This window comes from Bos grunniens, chromosome 21 (genome assembly GCF_055505025.1).
Source record: "Bos grunniens cultivar Pamir isolate PY7600 chromosome 21, Bosgru_T2T1.0, whole genome shotgun sequence".
Taxonomy (NCBI): Eukaryota; Metazoa; Chordata; class Mammalia; order Artiodactyla; family Bovidae; genus Bos; species Bos grunniens.
Genome location: NC_141185.1, coordinates 28,300,858 through 28,323,660, shown reverse-complemented (window position 1 = coordinate 28,323,660; position 22,803 = coordinate 28,300,858). Strand labels below are relative to the sequence as shown.

Here is a 22,803-nt window from a genome sequence, read left to right as displayed (position 1 = left end):
CTACTTTCAGTGCTGCCTTAGTTCAGACTGCCCCTGTTTTGCATCCGAGTTTCTGCCACAAGCCCTAGTTTTATCCCCACCAAAGGATTCTCTACAGTATAAACCACAGTAGCGAGTTTTCTGGAATACAGATTTAGAGCTCAGCTGGGTATCGCTTCTTTCTGGAAACTTTCCCTGTTGTTTCTTCTTATCACTTGTTTCCTCACCCCATTCACGACCACCTTAACCATCCTCTTCTCTTGTTCTTCCTTTATAACTCCATAACACCCTAGGTCTACCTTTATTATAACCCTTATTAGCATATTGTGTTGAATCCTTAATTTGGGGGTTTCCCCAAGTAGGCTGTTAGGTTCTTGAAGTAAAGCATACCTTGTGCATCTTCTAGGTAGCACGTTGTGTGTGTGTGAAAGAGAAGAAGATCCTGATGATACAGCTGTGATCATGAATCACAGGTCAGTTTTAATTTTAGGAGTGAGGAGTCAAAACTTGGCAAGAACAAAACAGATATTGCCTTATCTTTCCTATTCATGTATGTGAAATTTATGCAAATTACCTAAACGGTTAATATAATAGACTCTTTTAGTGTGTAGTCAACATAATTTTGGAAGTAATCTTTCCATACGGAATTAAATAATAGCATCATTTTGCTGTGGTTTCTGTTTCCACTTGGTTAGGTGCTGTCATTGTCTCCACGCCTCAGGACATTGCATTGATGGATGCACACAAGGGAGCTGAGATGTTTCGAAAAGTCCACGTGCCTGTAAGTATTTACACCTTCACTGTTGGAAAAGTAAGAAATGCTTCTAACTGAAAAAAGCAGATCATTGAGAAATACAATCCAAAATTTAATTTAGTCCTGGGTGGAAATCTGTGTGAACACCCTACTTCATTTTTTGTTGTTGTTTAGTTGCTAAGTCATGTCCAACTCTTATGCGACTCCATGGGTTGTAGCTGCCAGGCTCCTCTGTCCGTAGGCTTTCCCAGGCAAGAATACTGGAGTGAGTTGCCATTTCCTTCTCCAGGGGATTTTCCTGGCTCAAAGATTGAACCCACATCTCCTGCATTGGCAGGCAGATTCTTTACCACTGAGACCGGGGTAGCCCATTCTTCATTTTAATTGTTACTTTAAAAATACACATATAGGTGGAAACAGGAATGCACATTATATTAATCAAAGAAAAATCTGAAATATCCTTCAAGTATGAGTTTTCTGAACAATTATTCCCTCTCTCAACTATCTGTAGCTGTCATTATCTAAAAAAAAAAAATGAGAATTTTGAGAAATTATTTAGGTAGATGACTTTTTTCCTTCTGTCTTCTACAGTTGTAACTCATTTATAGCTCACCATCTTCTTGAAAGTAAGAATTTGCTATACAAAGTGGCAAAAAATAAAAATATTATAAAAAGGAGCGAGAAGACAAAATCAGATGGACTCAGAGTGAAGTCTGTAAACAACTTGCATGCTATTAAGGGACTTAGGTGTGTGCTGGAAGTATGCCATGTATTTTCAAGCAGTCACAGGGAAAGAAACATAGGCTATTATAAGACTGTCCATTTCTGTGGGGTTAAATAAAAGAGCTTGAAGCACTACTTATAATAGCCAGGACATGGAAACAGCCTAAATGTTCACTGACAGATGAAAGGATAAAGAAGATGAACTATTACTCAGCCATCAGAAAAGAATGAAATAGTGCCATTTGCAGTAACATGGATGGACCTAGAGATTATCATACTAAACAAAGTAACTCAGAAAGAGAAAGATAAATGCCATATGATATTACTCATATGTGGAATCTAAAGTGCTATACAAATCAATTTATTGATAAAACAGAAGCAGACTCACAGACATAAAGAAGACTTGTGGTTGCCACGGGGATGGCGGAATAGGGAAGGAAAGGAACAGGAGTTTGGGATTAGTAGATAACATATATATACATATATATAACTGAGTCACTTTGTTGTGCAGAAGAAATTAACACAACACTGTAAGTCAACTGTACTTCAGTAAATTTTTTAAAAAAGAGCTTGATGCTCAAAAGAAGCAGAACTGAGAGAAGAGACATTACTCTTTCCTAGATCCTCAAGAATATTAATAAAAGAAACCCTGTAGGTAATGAACACATTTTCATCACCTTTGTAACCATAAATAGAGGGTTCTTCCTCCTAGCGTGCCTCATCAAAAGCAAGTGGATTTGTGCCAAAGTGTGGTTTAGAACAAGTGTTTCAGTATGAAGCCAAAATTATACTTCCATCTCTGTGGCTCCCAATGGCTTTGTTTAATTCTTGGTTAGATTTTAGAGCTTATAAAGCGGAACTTTTTGTTTTTGTTTTCCTATATGGCTTATTGCAGAGTCTTTCATATACTTCCCTGGGCTGCACAGTAGGACCTTGTAGTTTATCCATTCTATATATAATAGTTTGCGTCTACTAATCCTAGACTCCCAATCCAACTCCCTGACCCCAGCAACCACAAGTCTGTTCTGTTTGTGAATCTGTTTCTTTTTCACAGGTAAATTTATTTGTGTCACATTTTAGAGTCCACGTATGAGTGACATTATATGGCATTCATCTCTCTTTCTGGCTTACTTTGCTTAGTGTGATAATCTCTAAGTCCATCCCTGTAGCTATAAATGGCATTATTTCGTTCCTTTTGATAGCTGAGTAACATTCCGTTGTATATGTACGTACACACACCGCATCTTTATCCATCCATCTGTTGGTGGACTGGACATTTAGGTTGTTTCCATGCCTTAGCTATTGTAAATAATGCTTCTGTGAACATTGGAGTGCGTGTTTCTTTTTTATTTAGTTTTGTCTGGATATATGGCCAGGAGTAGGATTGCTGGATTATACAGTAGCTCTATTTTTTGGTTTCTGAAGAACCTTCTTACTGTTCTCCACAGTGACTACACCAATTTACATTCCCACCAACAGTGCAGGAGAGTTCCCTTTTCTCCATGCTCTCGCCAGCATTTGCTGTTTGTAGGTTTTTTAGTAATGGCCTTTTCTTTGCAGTTTTGATTTGCATTTCTCTAATTAGTGATTTGAGTATCATTTGTATGTCTTCTTTAGAGAAATGTCTATTTAGGTCTTCTGCCCATTTTTTTATTGGGTTGTTTTGTTGTTTTGTTTTTTAGTTATTGAGTTGTATGAGCTGTTTGTGTATTTTGGGAATTAAGCCCTTATCAGTTGCATCATATGCAAACATTTTCTCCCAGTCCATAGGTTGTCTTTTCATTTTGTTATGGTTTTGTTTGCTATGCAAAAGCTTATAAATTTGAAGTTTAGCTTGGACAAATTTTAAAGCAAGTTGACTCATTGGAAAAGACTCTGATGCTGGGAGGGTTTGGGGGCAGGAGGAGAAGGGGACGACAAAGGATGAGATGCTGGATGACATCACTGACTTGATGGATGTGAGTCTGAGTGAACTCCGGGAGTTGGTGATGGACAGGGAGGCCTGGTGTGCTATGATTCATGGGGTCGCGAAGAGTTGGACACGACTGAGCGACTGAACTGAACTGAACCAAATACCTGCTTCAGATAGAAAACTGTCTTGATAAAGCACTTAGTTGAACAATTTTATTTCCTATTATGCCTTCCGAGATAAACTAGATGCAAGTAATGTGCCTACGCAGATAACTAATAAGACTACTTATATGAGATTTTAAAGTATAAATCAGCAAAAAGTTAGATAGTTACCCACCCAAAATTATGAGAACAAGTAATTCATAATCCGTCTTTCTGGCAGGAATTAGATAACTGAGCCAATGATCTGTTACTGCCACTTCAAGGTCATGATAATAACCATTCTATCGGCATATAAGTGAAGCGAAACTTCCAGTTCTGTAAGATGAGTGCAGAGGCAAGTGTCCAGCTCACTCAAAAGGAGCATGAAATCCTTGAGAGAAAAGTTTTTAAAAGAGAGGAAGCCAGAATTTTGTTAGGTGGGTGTCACTAATGGATAAAAGTTGAGCTGTCAGCCAGAAAGTATTGTGAGGAAGTATTAGGCAGCATAAGGCTTGTGGGACTAGGGCAGGATTAGTTATGGAAAAAAGGAACTATTCGTGAAGTGAAAGTGAATGTTGGAATATAAATTTGCAGAGTCAGAGCAGTCCTGGGTCATGACAAGGTACAGGATATGGTTGGTCATGGGTGTGTGGGACTGAAGAGGAGTGGAAATGAAAGTCATTGGAAATGCATAATTCCTCCATTATTTTTTTGACATTGTCTGTTGTCTTTATTATAGCCCTCATTCTTCACTGATTTTAATTATTTGCCTTCTAAACCGCAGAAAATTTGAAAAAGCGGTAGAATGTTTTAGTCAGCTCTTAACCTGCAAAACAAGACAGGTGTTCGGTAATCTTTGCAAGTAAATGAATGAGAACTTCCCAGCAGAGAGCTCTGTAAACTGCTGGAGGACAGCCATGGTGTAGGTGCCTTGTGAAGGGAATCCTGGCTTTGAGCAAGATGTGGATTTGATGACCTCTGAGATCCTTCTGGCACTTAAGAGCCTTGCAGTCTGAGTAATGGTAAAGCATTTGAAATTAGAAAGTGTTCCATAAATGCAAAGGAGAAATGTTATGCTTTGTTTATACCACTTTATTTCATTTTTTTCCTGGTTTTTAGTCTTGTTCTCTTTTTTTCCCCTTTTGAAGTGCATTAGTTACCATGGAAACAGTGATGTCATTGGAATTCATTGGTATGGTCAGAGTTTATTAATGTCTACAAAAACGTTTTGAAATTAATTTAAATAATTTCTTAAAATTCAAGGCTCCTTAGGGGAAGGAGAAGAGCTATTAAATTCTCTGTTCTCTGCCTGAAATGATATTGACTTTGCCAAATTCTTGATTATGTCAGTATTTGTAGATAGACAGTTTTAAAAAAAAAAATAATTTTTCAATCTTACACATTTTTAATGATGACTATATACTATGTCCAGAGAAGGCAATGGCACCCCACTCCAGTACTCTTGCCTGGAAAATCCCATGGATGGAGGAGCCTGGTAGGCTGCAGTCCATGGGGTCGCTAAGAGTCGGACATGACTGAGCGACTTCACTTTCACTTTTCACTTTCACGCATTGGAGAAGGAAATGGCAACCCACTCCAGTGTTCTTGCCTGGAGAATCCCAGGGACAGGGGAGCCTGGTGGGCTTCCGTCTATGGGGTTGCACAGAGTCGGACACGACTGAAGTGACTTAGCAGCATATACTATGTCATTCTCATCCATTTTTGTTGACTTTTATAAGAAAGCCCTTATAAATGTTAAAAAGCAAAAACATTACTTTGCCAACAAAGGTCCGTCTAGTCAAGGCTATGATTTTTCCAGTAGTCATGTATGGATGTGAGAATTGGACTGTAAAGAAAGCTGAGTGGTGAAGAATTAATGCTTTTAAACTATGATGTTGGAGAAGACTCTTCAAAGTCCCTTGGACAGCAAGGAGATCCAACCAGTCCATCCGAAAGGAAATCAGTCCTGAATGTTCATTGGAAGGACTGATATTGAAGCTGAAACTCCAATACTTTGGCCACCTGATGTGAAGAACTGACTCACTGGAAAAGACCCTGATGCTGGGATTGAAGGCAGGAGGCGAAGGGGACAACAGAGGATGAGACAATTGGATGGCATCACCGATTCAATGGACATGAGTTTGAGTAAACTCCAGGAGTTGGTGATGGACAGAGAGGCCTGGTGTGCTGCAGTCCATGGAGTCGTAAAGAGTCGGACACGACTGAACTGACTGATAAGGAAGGCCCAGACACCTCAATTTAGAGCCCTTCCTCTTCTGTTTGAACTGTAAAATCACAGGTATTTCACTACCCAGCCCTTTCTTCTTAGGTAATCTCCTTTTCAGAAGCTGAAAAGTATATTAAAGTATGTCATTGTTTAGTCGCTAAGTCATGTCTGACCCTGTGCAATCCTATGGGCTGGAGCCTGCCAGGCTCCTCTGTCCATGGAATTCTCCAGGCAAGAATACTGAAGTGGGTTGCCATAACCTTCCCCAGGGGATCTTCCTGACCCAGGGATTGAACCCGTGTCTTCTGCACTGGCAGGTGGATTCTTCACCCCTGAGCCACTAGGGAACCACATAGTAAAGTATTTTTCTTCTCTTATTCTTTCTGTATATAAAGGGTCAGTTAGTAATTTTAATTCAACAAATACTTATGTTTATTTATTCTACAAATATATATTTACTTACATTGAGTGCCTTCTATAAGCAAAGTACTGTGGTAAGCTCAATTGATGATTTAAAATAAAAAAGTGAGAATGAAGCCTTTTCTTCAAGTACCTTATCATTTTGTAGACTAACTTCATTGTGGTGCAGGGGCCCTGAATTCTGAGGGACATGAGAACTCTTTCTTCTCTGGGCTATCAAGGAAAGTTTTCATGGCAAAGCCATATTTGGCTTTTTTTTTTTTTTTTTTTTTGTTCCTGTAATTTTGTACATGCTGGTCTCTGGCCTAAAAAGCCATTTCCAGTTCATATTCATTTTTCAAATTCCTGCTCAGGCATGACATCCTCTAGGAAGCTTTTCCCAACCTACCAGAAAAGGTTAATACTTCTTTCTCTGAACTACTTGAACATATATCTAGTTTGTCTCTTATTCCACTACAAGTTTACCTATCAGTCCCAACAGAAGAATCTGAGTTCTTAGAGGGCAAGAAACATATCTTAAATATCCTCAAATGTTCCTTCCTACACTGACATTTGACCTGTGATATAATGCCATCCACAATCTGCTGTTCCCAGCTCAAGGCCACTCTGATTGGCATTCTCTCTGCCCCAGGCAAACGGGTTGTCTTTCACTTCTTTGAGATTTCCATAGTTTCTCTTCTCTTGGTCCTCAGCATGCTGTTTTCATATTTCAGAACCCTTACCCTCACTTCTCACTTGGTAGATCCTTTTTATCCTTTGGTGCTTAGATTAAATGGCTTTTTCTCTGGGAGACTTGCTCTGACCCTATTAATGAGGTAAGCTTTTTCTAGTGTATGATTCAGTAATGCTCTGCTTCCCCTTTTGTAACTGTTTTCACATTTCGTCAGTATTTTCACACTGTACTGCCATACTGTTAACTCTGTGAGTACAGGGACCACTGACCTCCTACTGTGTCCACCATGTATGAAAGTGAAAACAAAGTGAAAATCACTAAGTCGTGTCTGACTGCGACCCCATGGACTGTAGCCTGCCAGGCTCTGTCCATGTAATTCTCCAGGCCAGAGTCCTGGAGTGGGTAGCCATTCCCTTCTCCAGGGGATCTTCCCAACCTAGGGATCAAACCCAGGTCTCCCACATTGCAGGCAGATTCTTTACCAGCACAGCTGCTCAGTAAATTTATATTGAATGAATGAGTGGAGGAGGATTGTTATTAGTTTATCATGAGACTAGGGAAGGGACAGAATTCAGTCTGAAAAAAACCAGGAAATAACTAGTGTTCAGGGTTATTCAGTTTGCTATAGTTGACATAATACATTTGTATGTGTCTTTGCTAGCTAGGCTCTGGTTCGGTCAAACCTTAAATATTAGGTTAAAGAATTTGGAAATTCTTCTTGAAATGTTTAGAGGCATTCATAATGAATGCTGGGTAGGAAAAAGACAAAATTAGAATGGAACTTTAAAAGAAATTAATCTTGCGGAGATAAGTAGAATAGCAGCCAGGAGTGTGGAGGCAATAAGAAAGCATTAGCAATGGTCAGAGTCATTCACTCTCTAGGTTGTGACCCACCAGTGAATCAGGAAATCAATACAGTGAGAGATATAACCAAAGTTTTAAAACAGTATCAGGGTAAATTGCTCTTAGGAAGAGAAAGTGTTATTTCGTAGGGATATGGTCTCAGTCATAAACACATATACATGTGTTTTTGTATTAGATCAAGATGTCAAATATTTCTCTTATAAGACAGTTTTAGAAAGTTGCAAAAACACTAGTGTAGGTGATAGGTTCAGTTCAGTTCAGTCTCTCAGTCATATCCGACTCTCTGCGATCCCAGAGAGTAACCTTACATGGTCATCTGAGTTAAATTCACCCATTCCAGTCCATTTGAGTTTGCTGATTCCTAGAATGTCGACATTCACTCTTGCCATCTCTTGTTTGACCACTTCCAATTTGCCTTGATTCATGGACCTGACATTCCAGGTTCCTATGCAATATTGCTCTTTACAGCATCGGACCTTGCTTCTATCACCAGTCACATCCACAGCTCGGTATTGTTTTTGCTTTGGCTCCATCCCTTCATTCTTTCTGGAGTTATTTCTCCACTGATCTCCAGTAGCATATTGGGCACCTACCGACCTGAGGAGTTCCTCTTTCAGTATCCTATCATTTTGCCTTTTCATACTATTCATGGGGTTCTCAGGCAAGAATACTGAAGTAGTTTGCCATTCCCTTCTCCAGTGGACCACATTCTGTCAGATCTCTCCACCATGACCCACCCGTCTTGGGTTGCCCCATGGGCGTGGCTTAGTTTCATTGAGTTAGACAAGGCTGTGGTCCTAGTGTGATTAGATTGACTAGTTTCCTGTGAGTATGGTTTCAGTGTGTCTGCCCTCTGATGCCCTCTTGCAACACCTACTGTCTTACTTGGGTTTCTCTTACCTTGGACGAGGAGTATCTCCTCACTGCCGCCCTTCCTGACCTTCAACGTGGGATAGCTCCTCTAGGCCCTCCTGGGCCCATGCAGCCACCGCTCCTTGGACACAGGGTTGGTCCTCCCGGCCGCTGCCCCTGGCCATTATATCCACTATGGCTCCCATGTAGCCATCATGGTCAACAAAAGAGTCCATAATGCAGTACTTGGATGCAATCTCAAAAATGACAGAATGATCTCTGTTCGTTTCCAAGGCAAACCATTCAGTATCACAGTAATTCAAGTCTATGCCCCAACCAGTAACGCTGAAGAAGCTGAAGTTAAACGGTTCTATGAAGACCTACAAGACCTTTGAGAACTAACACCCAAAAAAGATGTCCTTTTCATTATAGGGGACTGGAATGCAAAAGTAGGAAGTCAAAAAACACCTGGAGTAACAGGCAAATTTGGCCTTGGATGCACTGATCATAGCAAACACCCTCTTCCAACAACACAAGAGAAGACTCTACACATGGACATCACCAGATGGTCAACACAGAAATCAGATTGATTATGTTCTTTGCAGTCAAAGATGGAGAAGCTGTATACAGTCAACAAAAACAAGACCAGGATCTGACTGTGGCTCAGATCATGAACTCCTTATTACCAAATTCAGACTTAAATTGAAGAAAGTAGGGAAAGCCACTAGACCATTCAGGTATGACCTAAATCAAATCCCTTATGATTATACAGTGGAAGTGAGAAATAGATTTAAGGGCCTAGATCTGATAGATAGAGTGCCTGATGAACTATGGAATGAGGTTCGTGACATTGTACAGGAGACAGGGATCAAGACCATCCCCATAGAAAAGAAATGCAGAAAAGCAAAATGGCTGTCTGGGGAGGCCTTACAAGTAGCTGTGAAAAGAAGAGAAGCGAAAAGCAAAGGAGAAAAGGAAAGATATAAGCATCTGAATGCAGAGTTCCAAAGAAGCAAAAAGAGATAACAAAGCCTTCCTCAGCCATCAATGCAAAGAAATAGAGGAAAACAATCGAATGGGAAAGACTAGAGATCTCTTAAAGAAAATTAGAGATACCAAGGGAACATTTCATACAAAGATATGCTCGATAAAGGACAGAAATGGTATGGACCTTACAGAAGCAGAAGATATTAAGAAAAGGTGGCAAGAATACACAGAAGAACTGTACAGAAAAGATCTTTACGACCCAGATAATCACAGTGATGTGATCACTGACCTAGAGCCAGACATCCTGGAATGTGAAGTCAAGTGGGCCTTAGAAAGTATCACTACAAACAGAGCTAGTGGAGGTGATGGAATTCCAGTTGAGCTATTTCAAATCCTGAAAAATGATGCTGTGAAAGTGCTGCACTCAATATGCCAGCTAATTTGGAAAAGTCAGCAGTGGCCACAGGACTGGAAAAGGGCACTTTTCATTCCAATCCCAAAGAAAGGCAATGCCAAAGAATGCTCAAACTACCGCACAATTGTACTCATCTCACATGCTAGTAAAGTAATGCTCAAAATTCTCCAAGCCAGGCTTCAGCAATACATGAACCGTGAACTTCCTGATGTTCAAGCTGGTTTTAGAAAAGGCAGAGGAACCAGAGATCAAATTGCCAACATCCACTGGATCATAGAAAAAGCAAGAGAGTTCCAGAAAAACATCTATTTCTGCTTTATTGACTATGCCAAAGCCTTTGACTGTGTGGATCACAATAAACTGTGGGAAATTCTGAAAGAGATGGGAATACCAGACCACCTGACCTGCCTCTTGAGAAATCTGTATGCAGGTCAGGAAGCAACAGTTAGAACTGGACGTGGACAACAGACTGGTTCCAAATAGGAAACGGAGTATGTCAAGGCTGTATATTGTCACCCTGCTTATTTAACTTCTATGCAGAGTACATCATGAGAAACGCTGGACTGGAAGAAGCACAAGCTGGAATCAAGATTGCCGGGAGAAATATCAATAACCTCAGATATGCAGATGACACCACCCTTATGGCAGAAAGGAAGAGGAACTAAAAAGCCTCTTGATGAAAGTGAAAGAGGAGAGTGAAAAAGTTGGCTTAAAGCTCAACATTCAGAAAATGAATATCATGGTTCAGGTCCCATCACGTCATGGGAAATAGATGGGGAAAGAGTGGAAATAGTGTCAGACTTTATTTTTCTGGGCTCCAAAATCACTGCAGATGGTGACTGCAGCCATGAAATTAAAAGACGCTTACTCCTTGGAAGGAAAGTTATGACCAACCTAGATAGCATATTCAAAAGCAGAGACATTACTTTGCCAAAAAAGGTCCATCTAGTCAAGGCTATGGTTTTTCCTGTGGTCATGTATGGATGTGAGAGTTGGACTGTGAAGAAGGCTGAGCGCCAAAGAATTGATGCTTTTGAACTGTGGTGTTGGAGAAGACTCTTGAGAGTCCCTTGGACTGCAAGGAGATCCAACCAGTCCATTCTGAAGGAGATCATCCCTGCGATTTCTTTGGAAGGAATGATGCTGAAGCTGAAACTCCAGTACTTTGGCCACCTCATGTGAAGAGTTGACTCATTGGAAAAGACTCTGATGCTGAGAGGGATTGGGGGCAGGAGGAGAAGGGGACAACAGAGGATGAGATGGCTGGATGGCATCACTGACTCGATGGACATGAGTCTGAGTGAACTCCGGGAGTTGGTGATGGACAGGGAGGCCTGGCGTGCTGCAATTCATGGAGTCGAAAAGAGTTAGACAGGACTGAGCGACTGAACTGAACTGAACTGAACTTTACATGAAGATAGAGACAAGTGACACATCTATTCTCTTCATTCTTGAGCATAGTTTTTCCTCTGTGATCATCAAGTTGTCTCATTTGTTTCTCTGTAAAGTTTAATACGCTTGATGTACTTAGTCTTTCATCATTGGCTTTCAAGGCCTTGGAAGGTGCTATTAGAATTCGTTCTTGGAACTCTACTAGTTTGCACATGATGTATCACATGTGGCTTCCTTCTTCACAACTGAACAAGTTTTCCATTTTCAAAAATGACTTTTCTTTAGTCACAACCTTTGTAAGACTGAGTAGATAGCATTCTGCATCTCAGCCATAGTTTATCTTAGAGACTGAAGCTGTTTGCTCATTTTTGTCTTCCTCCAGCATCTCTCAGCGGTCCATGTATGCTTTAAGTGGAAATGCAGTCCTATGTGATTTACATGAATTACTGAATCTAACCCTCACAATAACCCTGTGAGGTAATAACATTATTTTCCCCATTTTTCTTACATGGAAACTGTAGTACAGAGATTAAAGATTTCACATAAGGCTATGTATCTGTTTAGTGGGTCTCTGGGATCCTATTCTAAATGGTCTACTTTCCAGAGTCCCCATTCTGTAAAAAAAAATATTAAGACTTTTATTAATTGAACCAAAACCCAAGATATCGGGGTTAATCCAACTCTTAGGAAGAATAAAAAAGACATTCCCTGGTGGCTTAGCTGATAAAGAATCCACCTGCAGTGCAGGATACTTGGGTTCGATCCCTGGGTTGGGAAGATCCCCTGGAGAAGAGAGTGGCTACTCGCTCCAGTATTCTGGCCTGGAGAATTCCATGGGCTGGGTAGTCCATGGGGTCACAAAGAGTCAGACACGACTGAGTGACTTTCATTAATTCAATCAGGTTATAGGCCCTAAAAGACAACAGCAGTAACTACACCAAATATTAATAAGACTAAGAGGCTTTTTGGAAATGGACAATTTTCTGAAATGCTTGCTGAACTCTTTGTTAAACACAGTGTATATTACTGGTTTTATGAGGGAGTTTAGATAGCCTTGCCAAGTGAAAAAAGTCAAAAGGGCTGGGTCGGCCCAGCGGGAGCCCTGGCAGATAAGGAGGGCTGAAGATTCAGCAAAGAAGGGCAGCCAGCAGATGATAGAGGTCTCCCGGATGCTTCCCCAGGTTTTTTGTGGCTTTCCTCTCTCAGGCAGCAGAAATCCTCTTGTGCTCCAGAACACTATCCACAAGCTTGATTTTCATATGGTTGAAAATGACAGGGGAACCAGTCAAATAAGAATGCCCCTCATGAAGGCTGGTGTTGAGCAAGCAGAGCGAGGACCCCACAGAGTCTTTGATGAGATGGGCTGTTGGTGAAGCACTTCCCATAAAGTGATAGTGGATTCAGGATATGGTTCCAGGTGGCCATGGAGATTTGTCCATAGAGGATAATGAGCAATACAGGCAGGATGTAGAAGGCCCCACAGATGGAATAGATAATGTAAGACATCAGAGAAGTATTCACCAGGCAAGCTGATATTTCTTCTTGAGCTTTAGCCTTCTGCCACAAGAATGAAGGGATGGAAATGTGGATGAAAATGGCCCAGATGATGGCAAGCAATGCACCGCATGGCCCACTATCTGCTGTTTACTGTATTCCAGGGTGTCAGTGATGGCCCAGTACCAGGATGGAGGCTTTGCAGCATGTGATGTCAGAAGATGACCAGATGTCACACAGGAGTTGGCCAAAGCTCCAGGGGTGGGTGGTTGTATACGTGATGCTGATGAACATGACCAAAATAGAAACTAAGAAGTCAGTCGTGGCCAAGGAGCCAATGAAATAGTTGGCAGGGATGTAGAACTTCCTGGTCTTGGAGATGGTAGTGAGTACAAAGGCATTGGTAAAGAAGACAGCCAGAGAAATCTTGAGTGCTTGAAGGGTCCCTCTTCCCTAAGTCCCTGGAGTTTCTGTGGCATTTGGGGATCTCTTGGGAGCCGCCTGCAGAATGCCTCCACTGACTGGTTTGAGGGGCCATTCTAGGAGACTCTCTCTTTCCACAGACTTTCACACATACAGCTTCTTATTTCATAGTTGTCCAGCTCACAAAATAAAGTCATCCTTCTGTTTCACACTGGAGGCAGTCAGCCATCAGAACAGACCAAGTGAAAAGACCTCAACACTCAAATATTTAAGAAACACTAAGGTGATTGCCAACCAGATTCTGCATTCTTAATTGTTATTTCTGTGAATTATCTAGAGTTGAGGTTTAGTAATGTGGATATCATCAAATATCACAGGGTTAAGGAGATTAAGAAATAATTTAGCTTAAGTGTTTTGTGACCCATCTCATAGGTTGTTGTGGCAGTTAAATAAGATTACACGTGTACTTCTTAGCATAGATCTTACCTCATGACATTGTAAAGGATAGCTCTGAATGTTATTGTTATAGTGGTAGATTTTAGAAATCATTACAACCTCTCATTTTAGAATTCAAGGCTTGGAGAAGTTAAGTCGTACCACATGGATCCAGAAGTAGTTGGTCCCTGAGAGAAGAATGAATGCAGGCCTTCCCCACTCATTGCTCTGTCTATTGCCAGACTAATTTTGAAAGAGAAAACAAGAACGCCAGTCTCATTTTTTAAGATTATAATGTCTGTACACATGCTTTAAAATATACCAGAACCTGCTTCAAGGCTAAATGGAGAACTGAAAAGCACTTGTGAATCTAATCAATTTTAGTTATTATTATTCATTCTCTGTTTAATGGTGAGTTTTTCCTCTTCATTTTTTCTTAAATCATAGCTCTTTATCCTTGTGACAGGTTCCAGCCAGCAAGAATTTAACCTGATTGTAACCTTGAGAAATTGGATTATATAGTAGCCTGAAAATCTTGCTTGTTACTTACTTGAGTCCAGGTTTAAAATGCCAAAAAGAAATTAAAACTGGAGTCTTCTGAGTCTGCTTAATTCAATACATTTAGACACAAAAATCCAGTATTTAAGGGCAATGTTGATATTTCAAGAGAGTCAATTTTTTAAAAGTTAATAAAAGAAGTGCCCTTCTGAGCCAGTGATGGATTAGAATCATGTAAGAATAGCGTGCTAAAGGTTTGTGGTGGCTGGTGCTAGGCAGGCATGTAGCATTTACTTTCTTTCAGTGAAACCAGCTGAGGTAAAAAGAAAAAAGGATCTTATACTTTGATGAGACATTAAAAAATGGTTGAGCATGCTCACAGCTGCGTCTCAGTGGTTTTATGTAAATTAAGCTGTGGCAAAGCGTCTGTTTTCTAATGTTTCTATGATCAAAGGATACACAAAATAGCTCTACAGTAAACACAAACAGCTTAACAACATATAAAGTATTCACACAGTATAAAGCTTTTTTGGGGGTGAGGGGAGGGAGTGATCATGTGGATATGTATTCCTTCCTATTTAAAGAATTTTTATGAACAGCATTGTAATATGGGTATTATAATTTTCTGTTTTATTACATTAGCTACCCCTGTTCAAAAATCATTAATTATAGAAGACTGCTCTTAAATGACTAAGGCAGTGTTTTCTAATCTTTTTAATATTGAAAGCTCTCTTAAATTTTCTCCCACCCAATCCCATTTTTTGAAAAAGTTGTTCAGCCACATAGTCTGTGTATCTTAGGAAGTAATTTGTTTTCTCTTTTCTAGTTAAATAATATGTGTGTGTATCACTGTTGTATGAACTTCTGAACAGAAAGAGATAACCACACATGAGTGTTATCACACCCAGTTGATACAATTTCAACTAAAAGCAAAGAAACCTGACAGTTTATCTGTCCTAAATAGTCTTAAAGGTAAATGTTTCATTTCTCTTCAATTTTTTAAAAATATTAATAAATTACAGGCCCTGATAACATTTTTTTTTTTTTTTTGCATTTTTGGGACCTTAGAATAACATTTGATAGGAGAACTATCAAATAAGTTCTACACTTTGACTTTAGTGGTCAACAGCAGCATTGTCCAATAGAAATATAATCAAACCACAAATGTAATTTTAAAGGTTTTAGTAGCCATATTTTTTAAAATGGAAAAAAACAGGTGAAGTATTTATCCTTTAAATTTTTATTGGAGTATAGTTGATTTACAATGTTGTGTTAGTTTCAGGGAACAGCAAAGTGAATCAGTTAAACATATACATACGTATATGTATATATACACACTTTTTTTTTTAAATTTATTTTTAATTGAAAGATAATTGCTTTACAGTATTGTATACACTCTTTTTTTAAGACTCTTTTCCCGTATAGTCTGTTACAGACTGTTAAGTAGAGTTCCCTGTTCTACACAGTAGGTTCTAATTATTAGTTATCTATTTCATATATGCTGGTATGTATATGTCAATCTCTATCTCCCAGTTTATCCCTCCCCCTCTTATCCCCTGATAACCATAAGTTGGTTTTCGACTTCAGTGACTCTATTTCTGCTTTGTAAATAAGTTCATTTTTACACTTATTCCACATATAATCAATACCATACAGTCTTTGTTTTTCTTTGTCTGACTTCACTCAGTATGACAATCTCTAGGTCTGTCCATGTTGCTGCAGATGGCACGATTTTGTTTTTTTTTTATGACTAAGTAATACTCCGTTGTCTGTGTGTACCACATTTTCTTTACCTTTCCTTTGGTGATAGACATTTAAGTTGCTTCCATGTCCTGGCTATTATAAATAGCACTGCATTGAACATTGAGGTGCTTGTATCTTTTCAAATTATGGTTTTTTTCTCAGGATATGCCTTAGAGTGGGATTGCTGGTTCTAGTTTTAGTTTTTAAAGGCTCCTCTATATTGTTTTTCATGGGGTTTTACCAGTTTACATTCCCACCAACAGTGTAGGTAGGTTCCTTTTTCTCCATACCTTCTCCAGCATTTGTTATTTGTAAATTTTTTGATGGTGGCCATTCTGTTGTGCTGCAGTCCATGGGGTTGCAAAAGTCTGTGGGGTTGCAAAGATTAGGACATGACTTAGTGACTGAACAACAACATTCTGACCAATGTGAGGTGATACTTAATTGTAGTTTTGATTTGCATTTCTCTAATAACTAGTGTTGTGAGCATCTCTTCATGTGCTTTTTGGCCATCTATAATGTCTTCTTCGGATAAATGTCTATTTCAATCTTCTGCTTACTTTTTGGATTGAATTGTTTGTTTTTTTTATATTGAGCTGCATGAACTGTTTGTATATTTTGAGATTAATCCCTTGTCAGTTGGAAGTTACTTTTAAAAATATAGTTAACTCAGTATATTGAAAATCCTGTCAACATGAAGTCAATATAAAACTTGAGAATCGAGCAAAAAGGGATTCCATTAAACATACTAGGAACTCTGGCAATTCAATAAGAAAAAACCCACATAATCAATGGAAAAAATAGAGAAGAGACCTGAGCAGTACAGAGCAGAATATACAAATGACCAATAACCATGTAAAAATATACTTAACTTCGTTAGTAATTTTGACAACACAAAACCACAGCACAAAGGAGAGCTGGGCACAGCATCAGAAAGAATAAGAACAGACTAGAATGCAGTTTGCACCTCTGCAAGTTTCTGTCCCCACCTCTGACCACAGGGAACCTTTAGAGGGTAAGGTTTCCAAATGTCATGCCACTTTACTTTTGGTGAAATTTAATCAGGAGCCATACAAGGAAGGAATTCTGGGAAATACAGTTCCCAGTACAAACAGCTTGACAATGGAACAATCCAACACAACGAGATACTGCTGCTGCTGCTAAGTCGCTTCAGTCGTGTCTGACTCTGTGCAACCCCATAGACGGCAGCCCACCAGGCTCCCCCGTCCCTGGGATTCTCCAGGCAAGAACACTGGAGTGGGTTGCCATTTCCTTCTCCAATGCGTGAAAGTGAAAAGTGAAAGTGAAGTCGCTCAGTCGTGTCCGACTCTCAGCGACCCCATGGACTGCAGCCCACCAGGCTTCTCCATCCATGGGATTTTCCAGGCAAGAGTACTGGAGTGGGGTGCCATTGCATTCTCCGAACGAGATACTAGTGTATACTTACTCTACCTGCCCAAATGAAAGAAGCCTGTTGATATCAAACACTGGTGAAGCTGTGGCACGCAACTGGTACTGTGTGAAAATGTAAATTGGTTCACTGCTGGTGGGAGTATAAATTGGTAGAACTTTATTGGAAAACTGGCTTTTTTTTAAGTTAAATATGCATAACCTAATACCCAGCAAAAAAAAAAAAAAAGTATTAAAACATTAGTAGAAGCACTGTCTAATAATAGCCAAAATCTGGAAACAGCACAGATGATCCAATGAGAAAATGAATAACTGTGATATAGTCATCATGGAATCTTAGGACTCCATGCAAATGAACTGCAGATGTATGTGATTTAGCTGCATGCATCATACAGACACAAAGGAATGTATTGCATGATTACATTCATATCAAGTTCAAAACTAGACAAAATTTATGGTGTTAGAAATCAGGCTTTTAGTTTATACCTTTGGCAACTTGTTTTGGAGAGTATAGAGGGAGACTTCTAGGGTGCTGGCTAGACTTTATTAACAGCGTCATGGTAACATGGGCCTACTTTATGATAAGTCCAGTCATGCACTTATGATTTGTGTGCTTTCTGTGTGTATTCATGATATACTTCAATGAAAAAAGGTTAAAGAATAACTTGTAAACTTTAGAACATTATTAACATATTTTACATTCTTTTACTTGTACTAAGTCTTTGGTTTCCAGCGTGTGTTTTATACTTACAGCACATCCCGAATCAGACTAGCCACATTTCAAGCGCTTAGCAGCCACATGTGGACTAGTGGCTACCCTATGAGACATTAAGGGTCTAGAACCCCACCATTCCAGAGCTTCTCTGGGTTTAGATTTTTCTTTAGTTCTTTCTTTGGAATGTCATGTGGAAAGAATAAGGGATTATTCTTCCTGAAGACCTCATATTAATTTTACTGCTACCTCTCTCTTTATGGAATATTTTCTATTTAAAACAGATGGTTGGTTTTGTGTGCAGGTTCACAAGATGACCAGTAAACCATCATTTTGGATATTTGTTCTTACTGCTTTCTTGGCTGCTCTTCACATGACCACCTTTTTTTTTAAAAGTAGGCGTTTTATTGATGTCTGATATACATATGAAAAGGACATGTATTGTAGGTATATATTGCTCAGTGCATTTTTGCAGAGTGAACACACCCATTGTTTGTGTTCAAGAAACAGAACATCACCCATACTCCAGAAGCTTCTGCCTTGTGCCACCTCCTGATCACTGCTCTCAAAGCAGAACCCAAATTATAACACCATTGGTTAGTTTTACGTGTCTTTGAACTTTATATAAAGGGAATAATAAGTATATACTTTCATGTGGCTTCTTTTGCTTCCAATTCTGTTTGAGAGAGTCACTTACGCTGTGGACTGTGGCTGAAGTTCGTTCTTTCTCATTGCCGTGTAGCATTCCATTGTATGTTAGTCACTCAGTCGTGTCTGACTCTTTTCGATCCCATGGACTGTAGTCTGCCAGGCTCCTCTGTCCATGGGATTTCCCAGGCAAGAATACTAGAGTGGGTTGCCATTTCCTTCTCCAGGGGTTATTCCCGACCCAAGGATTGAACCTGGGTCTCCCACATTGCAGGCAGATTCTGTATCATCTGAGCCACCGGGGAAGCCCTTTCCATTATATGAATATACCACAATTTATTTCTCCATTTTATTGTTAATGGACATTTAGGTAGCTTTTCATTCTTGGATAATTAGTTATGAACACTTTTATGCATGTCTTTTGGTGACTGTTATGTTCACATTTTTAACATATAACAGAGTGGAAATACTGCGCCACAGTATAGGCATACATCAGTTTAAGTAGATAACTACCAGTTCCTCACAATGGTGCACCACTTTGCACTCAGCTGAAGCTACGAGTTTCAGTTATCGTATGTCATCATCAACATTTGATATTTGGCTTTTTAACTTTTTATAGGCAAGGGGGTTGTTGTAGTCATAAGGACCTTTTCTGTTCTAATCAGGTCTTAAGCATAAATGCATGGTATTGTGATTCTAATTTGCATTTCCCTGATGATGATTAAAATTGAATACTTTTCCTTGTGTTCGTTTGTTTTTGATTATCTTTTTTTTATGAAGTGCCTTTTAAGTCTCTTGCTTATTTCTCTATTGTATTTTCTTATTTTTTCTTATTGATTTGTAGGAGTTCTTTATATATTCTAGATAAAAGTCCTTTGTTATATATGTATATTATAGCTGCTATCTCTTGCTCTATAGGTGGCCTTTTTACTCTAATTATGTCTTCTGATAAGTTATTAATTGTAATGTAGTCCAGTTTAACAAAACATTTTCATTTATGTTTAGGGCTTCTTTGTGTCCTGCTAAAAAAATCTTTCCCTGCATTCAAGGTTTTAAGTATATTCTGCTGTCTTCTTCCAAATATGTTATTGTTTTATCTTTCATATTAGCTCTACAGTCCATCTGGAATTACTTTTTGTGCATGGTGTGAGATAGAGGGTTAAGATTTCTTGGATGTTATATGGATGTCCGATTAACATTGCAGCACTGTGTCATCTCCATTATAAATTAGTGACTTTAATTTATGAGTCTGCTCTTGGCTGTCTGTTCCATTCCATTACTATACAGCTTTTTTTTTTTTTTTGAGAAATGTGGTATCTGTGTGGAAAGTTTTTAATTGAGGAAATTCTAGAGTTAAGAGGAATTACTTTGTTCAAAATAACTTAGGAAGCAGTATTAGGCATTAGTCCTTTAACTAGATGAAGAATATCAGTAATAGAACCAAGCTTAGGTATCACAATCTTTTACGTAAAGGGTTATCTCTAAATTGTTTTGATGGTACATCTTTATGAATAAGTGATGTTTGAAAGTATATATAATTATATATATACACATATATGGAGGTAGATTGTTATATATACTACATAGAGATATAAATTATATAAATATGCTATATGTACCTATATATAGATTCTATAAGGTATGCTATATATAGGCAACACTCTAAATTCTATATATTATTTCCATTGTAACACACAAAAAAGTTGGGATTAAAAGGAAATCATAAGGAAGAAATAGAAACTCTAGTAGTTTCTTCTAACTCCTTTCTGTCAGCCAATATGGGCTGGATTATGTGTACTAACACGGAGAAGGCAATGGCACCCCACTCCAGTACTTTGCCTGGAAAATCCCATGGATGGAGGAGCCTGGAAGGCTGCAGTCTGTGGGGTCGTTGAGGGTTGGACACGACTGAGTGACTTCACTTTCACTTTTCACTTTCATGCACTGGAGAAGGAAATGGCAACCCACTCCAGTGTTCTTGCCTGGAGAATCCAAGGGACGGGGGAGCCTGGTGGCTGCCGTGTATGGGGTCACACAGAGTCGGACACGACTGAAGGGACTTAGCAGCAGCATGTATACTAACAACTGTCAAATTTCAGTGGCTTAAAACAACATGAGTTTATTTTTCTCATGCTACAAGTCCATTACAGTTTGGCTTTAACACTCGTCTGCATTTTTCTTACTCTGGCACCCAGACAGATTGAGCAGCCACTTTATGGAAGCTTGCTTGTCCCAGGAACAGAGGGAAACATAATGGGGAATTAGCAATTAAAGCCTCTGCCTAGATGTGACACATGTCACTTCAGTTCACATTTCATTGCCAGAACAAGATACATGTCCTCACCTAATTCAAAGAAGAAAAATGCTAACTTTGTGCCCAGGAGAAAAATCCTGTGAAGAAAAGAACTGTGCAGGGGAAAAACTAGAGTATTTTCAGATCAGTTCAGTCGCTCAGGCTTATGCGACTCTTTGCGACCCCATGAACTGCAGCACGCCAGGCCTCCCTGTCCATCACCAACTCCTGGACTTTACTCAAACTCATGTCCATTGAGTCGGTGATGCCATCCAACCATCTCATCCTCTGTCATGCCCTTCTCCTCCTGCCTTCAATCTTTCCCAGCATCAGGGTCTTTTCAAATGAGTCAGTTCTTCGCATCAGGTGGCCAAAGTATTGGAGTTTCAGCTTCAGCATCAGTCCTTCCAATGAATAGTCAGGACTGATTTCTTTTAGGATGGACTGGTTGAGTCTCCTTGAAGTCCAAGGGACTCTCAAGAGTCTTCTCCAACACCACAGTTCAAAAGCATCAATTCTTCAGTGCTAAGCTTTCTTTATAGTCCAACTCTCACATCCATACATGACTACTGGAAAAACCATGGCTTTGACTAGACAGGCCTTTGTTGGCAAAGCAACGTCTCTGCTTTTTAATATGCTATCTAGGTTGGTCGTAAGTTTTCTTACAAGGAGCAAGCGTCTTTTAATTTCATGGCTGCAATCACCATCTACAGTGACTTTCGGTTCAGTTCAGTTCAGTCGCTCAGTCATGACCGACTCTTTGTGACCCCATGAATTGCAGCACGCCAGGCCTCCCTGTCCATCACCAACTCCTGGAGTTCACTCAAACTTACATCCATCGAGTCGGTGATGCCATCCAGCCATCTCATCCTCTGTCGTCCCCTCTTTCTCCTGCCCTCAATCCCTCCCAGCATCAGAGTCTTTTCCAATGAATCAACTCTTGGCATGAAGTGGCCAAAGTACTGGAGTTTCAGCTTTAGCATCATTCCTTCCAAAAAACACCCAGGACTGATCTCCTTCAGAATGGACTGGATGGATCTCCTTGCAGTCCAAAGGACTCTCAAGAGTCTTCTCCAACACCACAGTTCAAAAGCATCAATTCTTCAGCACTCAGCTTTCTTCACAGTCCAACTCTCACATCCATACATGACCACTGGAAAAACCATAGCCTTGACTAGATGGATCTTTGTTGGCAAAGTAATGTCTCTGCTTTTGAATATGCTATCTAGGTTGGTCATAACTTTCCTTCCAAGGAGTAAGCATCTTTTAATTTCATGGCTGCAATCACCATCTGAAGTGATTTTGGAGCCCCCAAAAATAAAGTCTAACACTGTTTCCCCATCTATTTTCCATGAAGTGATGGGACCAGATGCCATGATATTAGTTTTCTGAATGTTGAGTGTTAAGCCAACTTTTTCTCTCTCCTCTTTTACTGTCATCGAGAGGCTCTTTAGTTCTTCTTCACTTTCTGCCATAAGGGTGGTGTCATCTGCACATCTGAAGTTATTGGTATTTTTTCTGGCAATCTTGATTCCAGCTGGTGCTTCATCCAGCCCAACATTTCCCATGATGTACTCTGCATATAAGTTAAATAAGCAGGGTGACAATATACAGCCTTGACGTACTCCTTTCCCAATTTGGAACCAGTCTTTTGTTTCATGTTCAGTTCTAACTGTTGCTTCTAGGTGGTCTGATATTCCCATACTTTCAGAATTTTCCACAATTTGTGGTGACCCACACAGTCAAAGGCTTTAACATAGTCAATAAAGTAGAAGTAGATGTTTTTCTGGAACTCTCTTACTTTTGCAT

At 39.6% G+C, this 22,803-nt stretch overlaps 1 protein-coding gene across 13 annotated transcripts in view; it reads left to right on the top strand.

The window, feature by feature from the left end:
* Positions 1 to 22,803, top strand: part of NUBPL (NUBP iron-sulfur cluster assembly factor, mitochondrial) — a 269,591-nt gene that overhangs the window by 204,092 nt on the left and 42,696 nt on the right. For 12 of the 13 annotated variants that reach the window (XM_086363699.1, XM_086363697.1, XM_086363707.1 and 9 more), the window contains one exon: positions 675 to 760. In XM_086363699.1, coding sequence (XP_086219825.1) covers positions 675 to 760 — 86 coding nt within the window. Of the gene's footprint in view, positions 1 to 674; positions 761 to 12,996; positions 13,125 to 22,803 lie in introns of those variants that run through there. The other variant, XM_086363703.1, reaches the window with a different exon arrangement.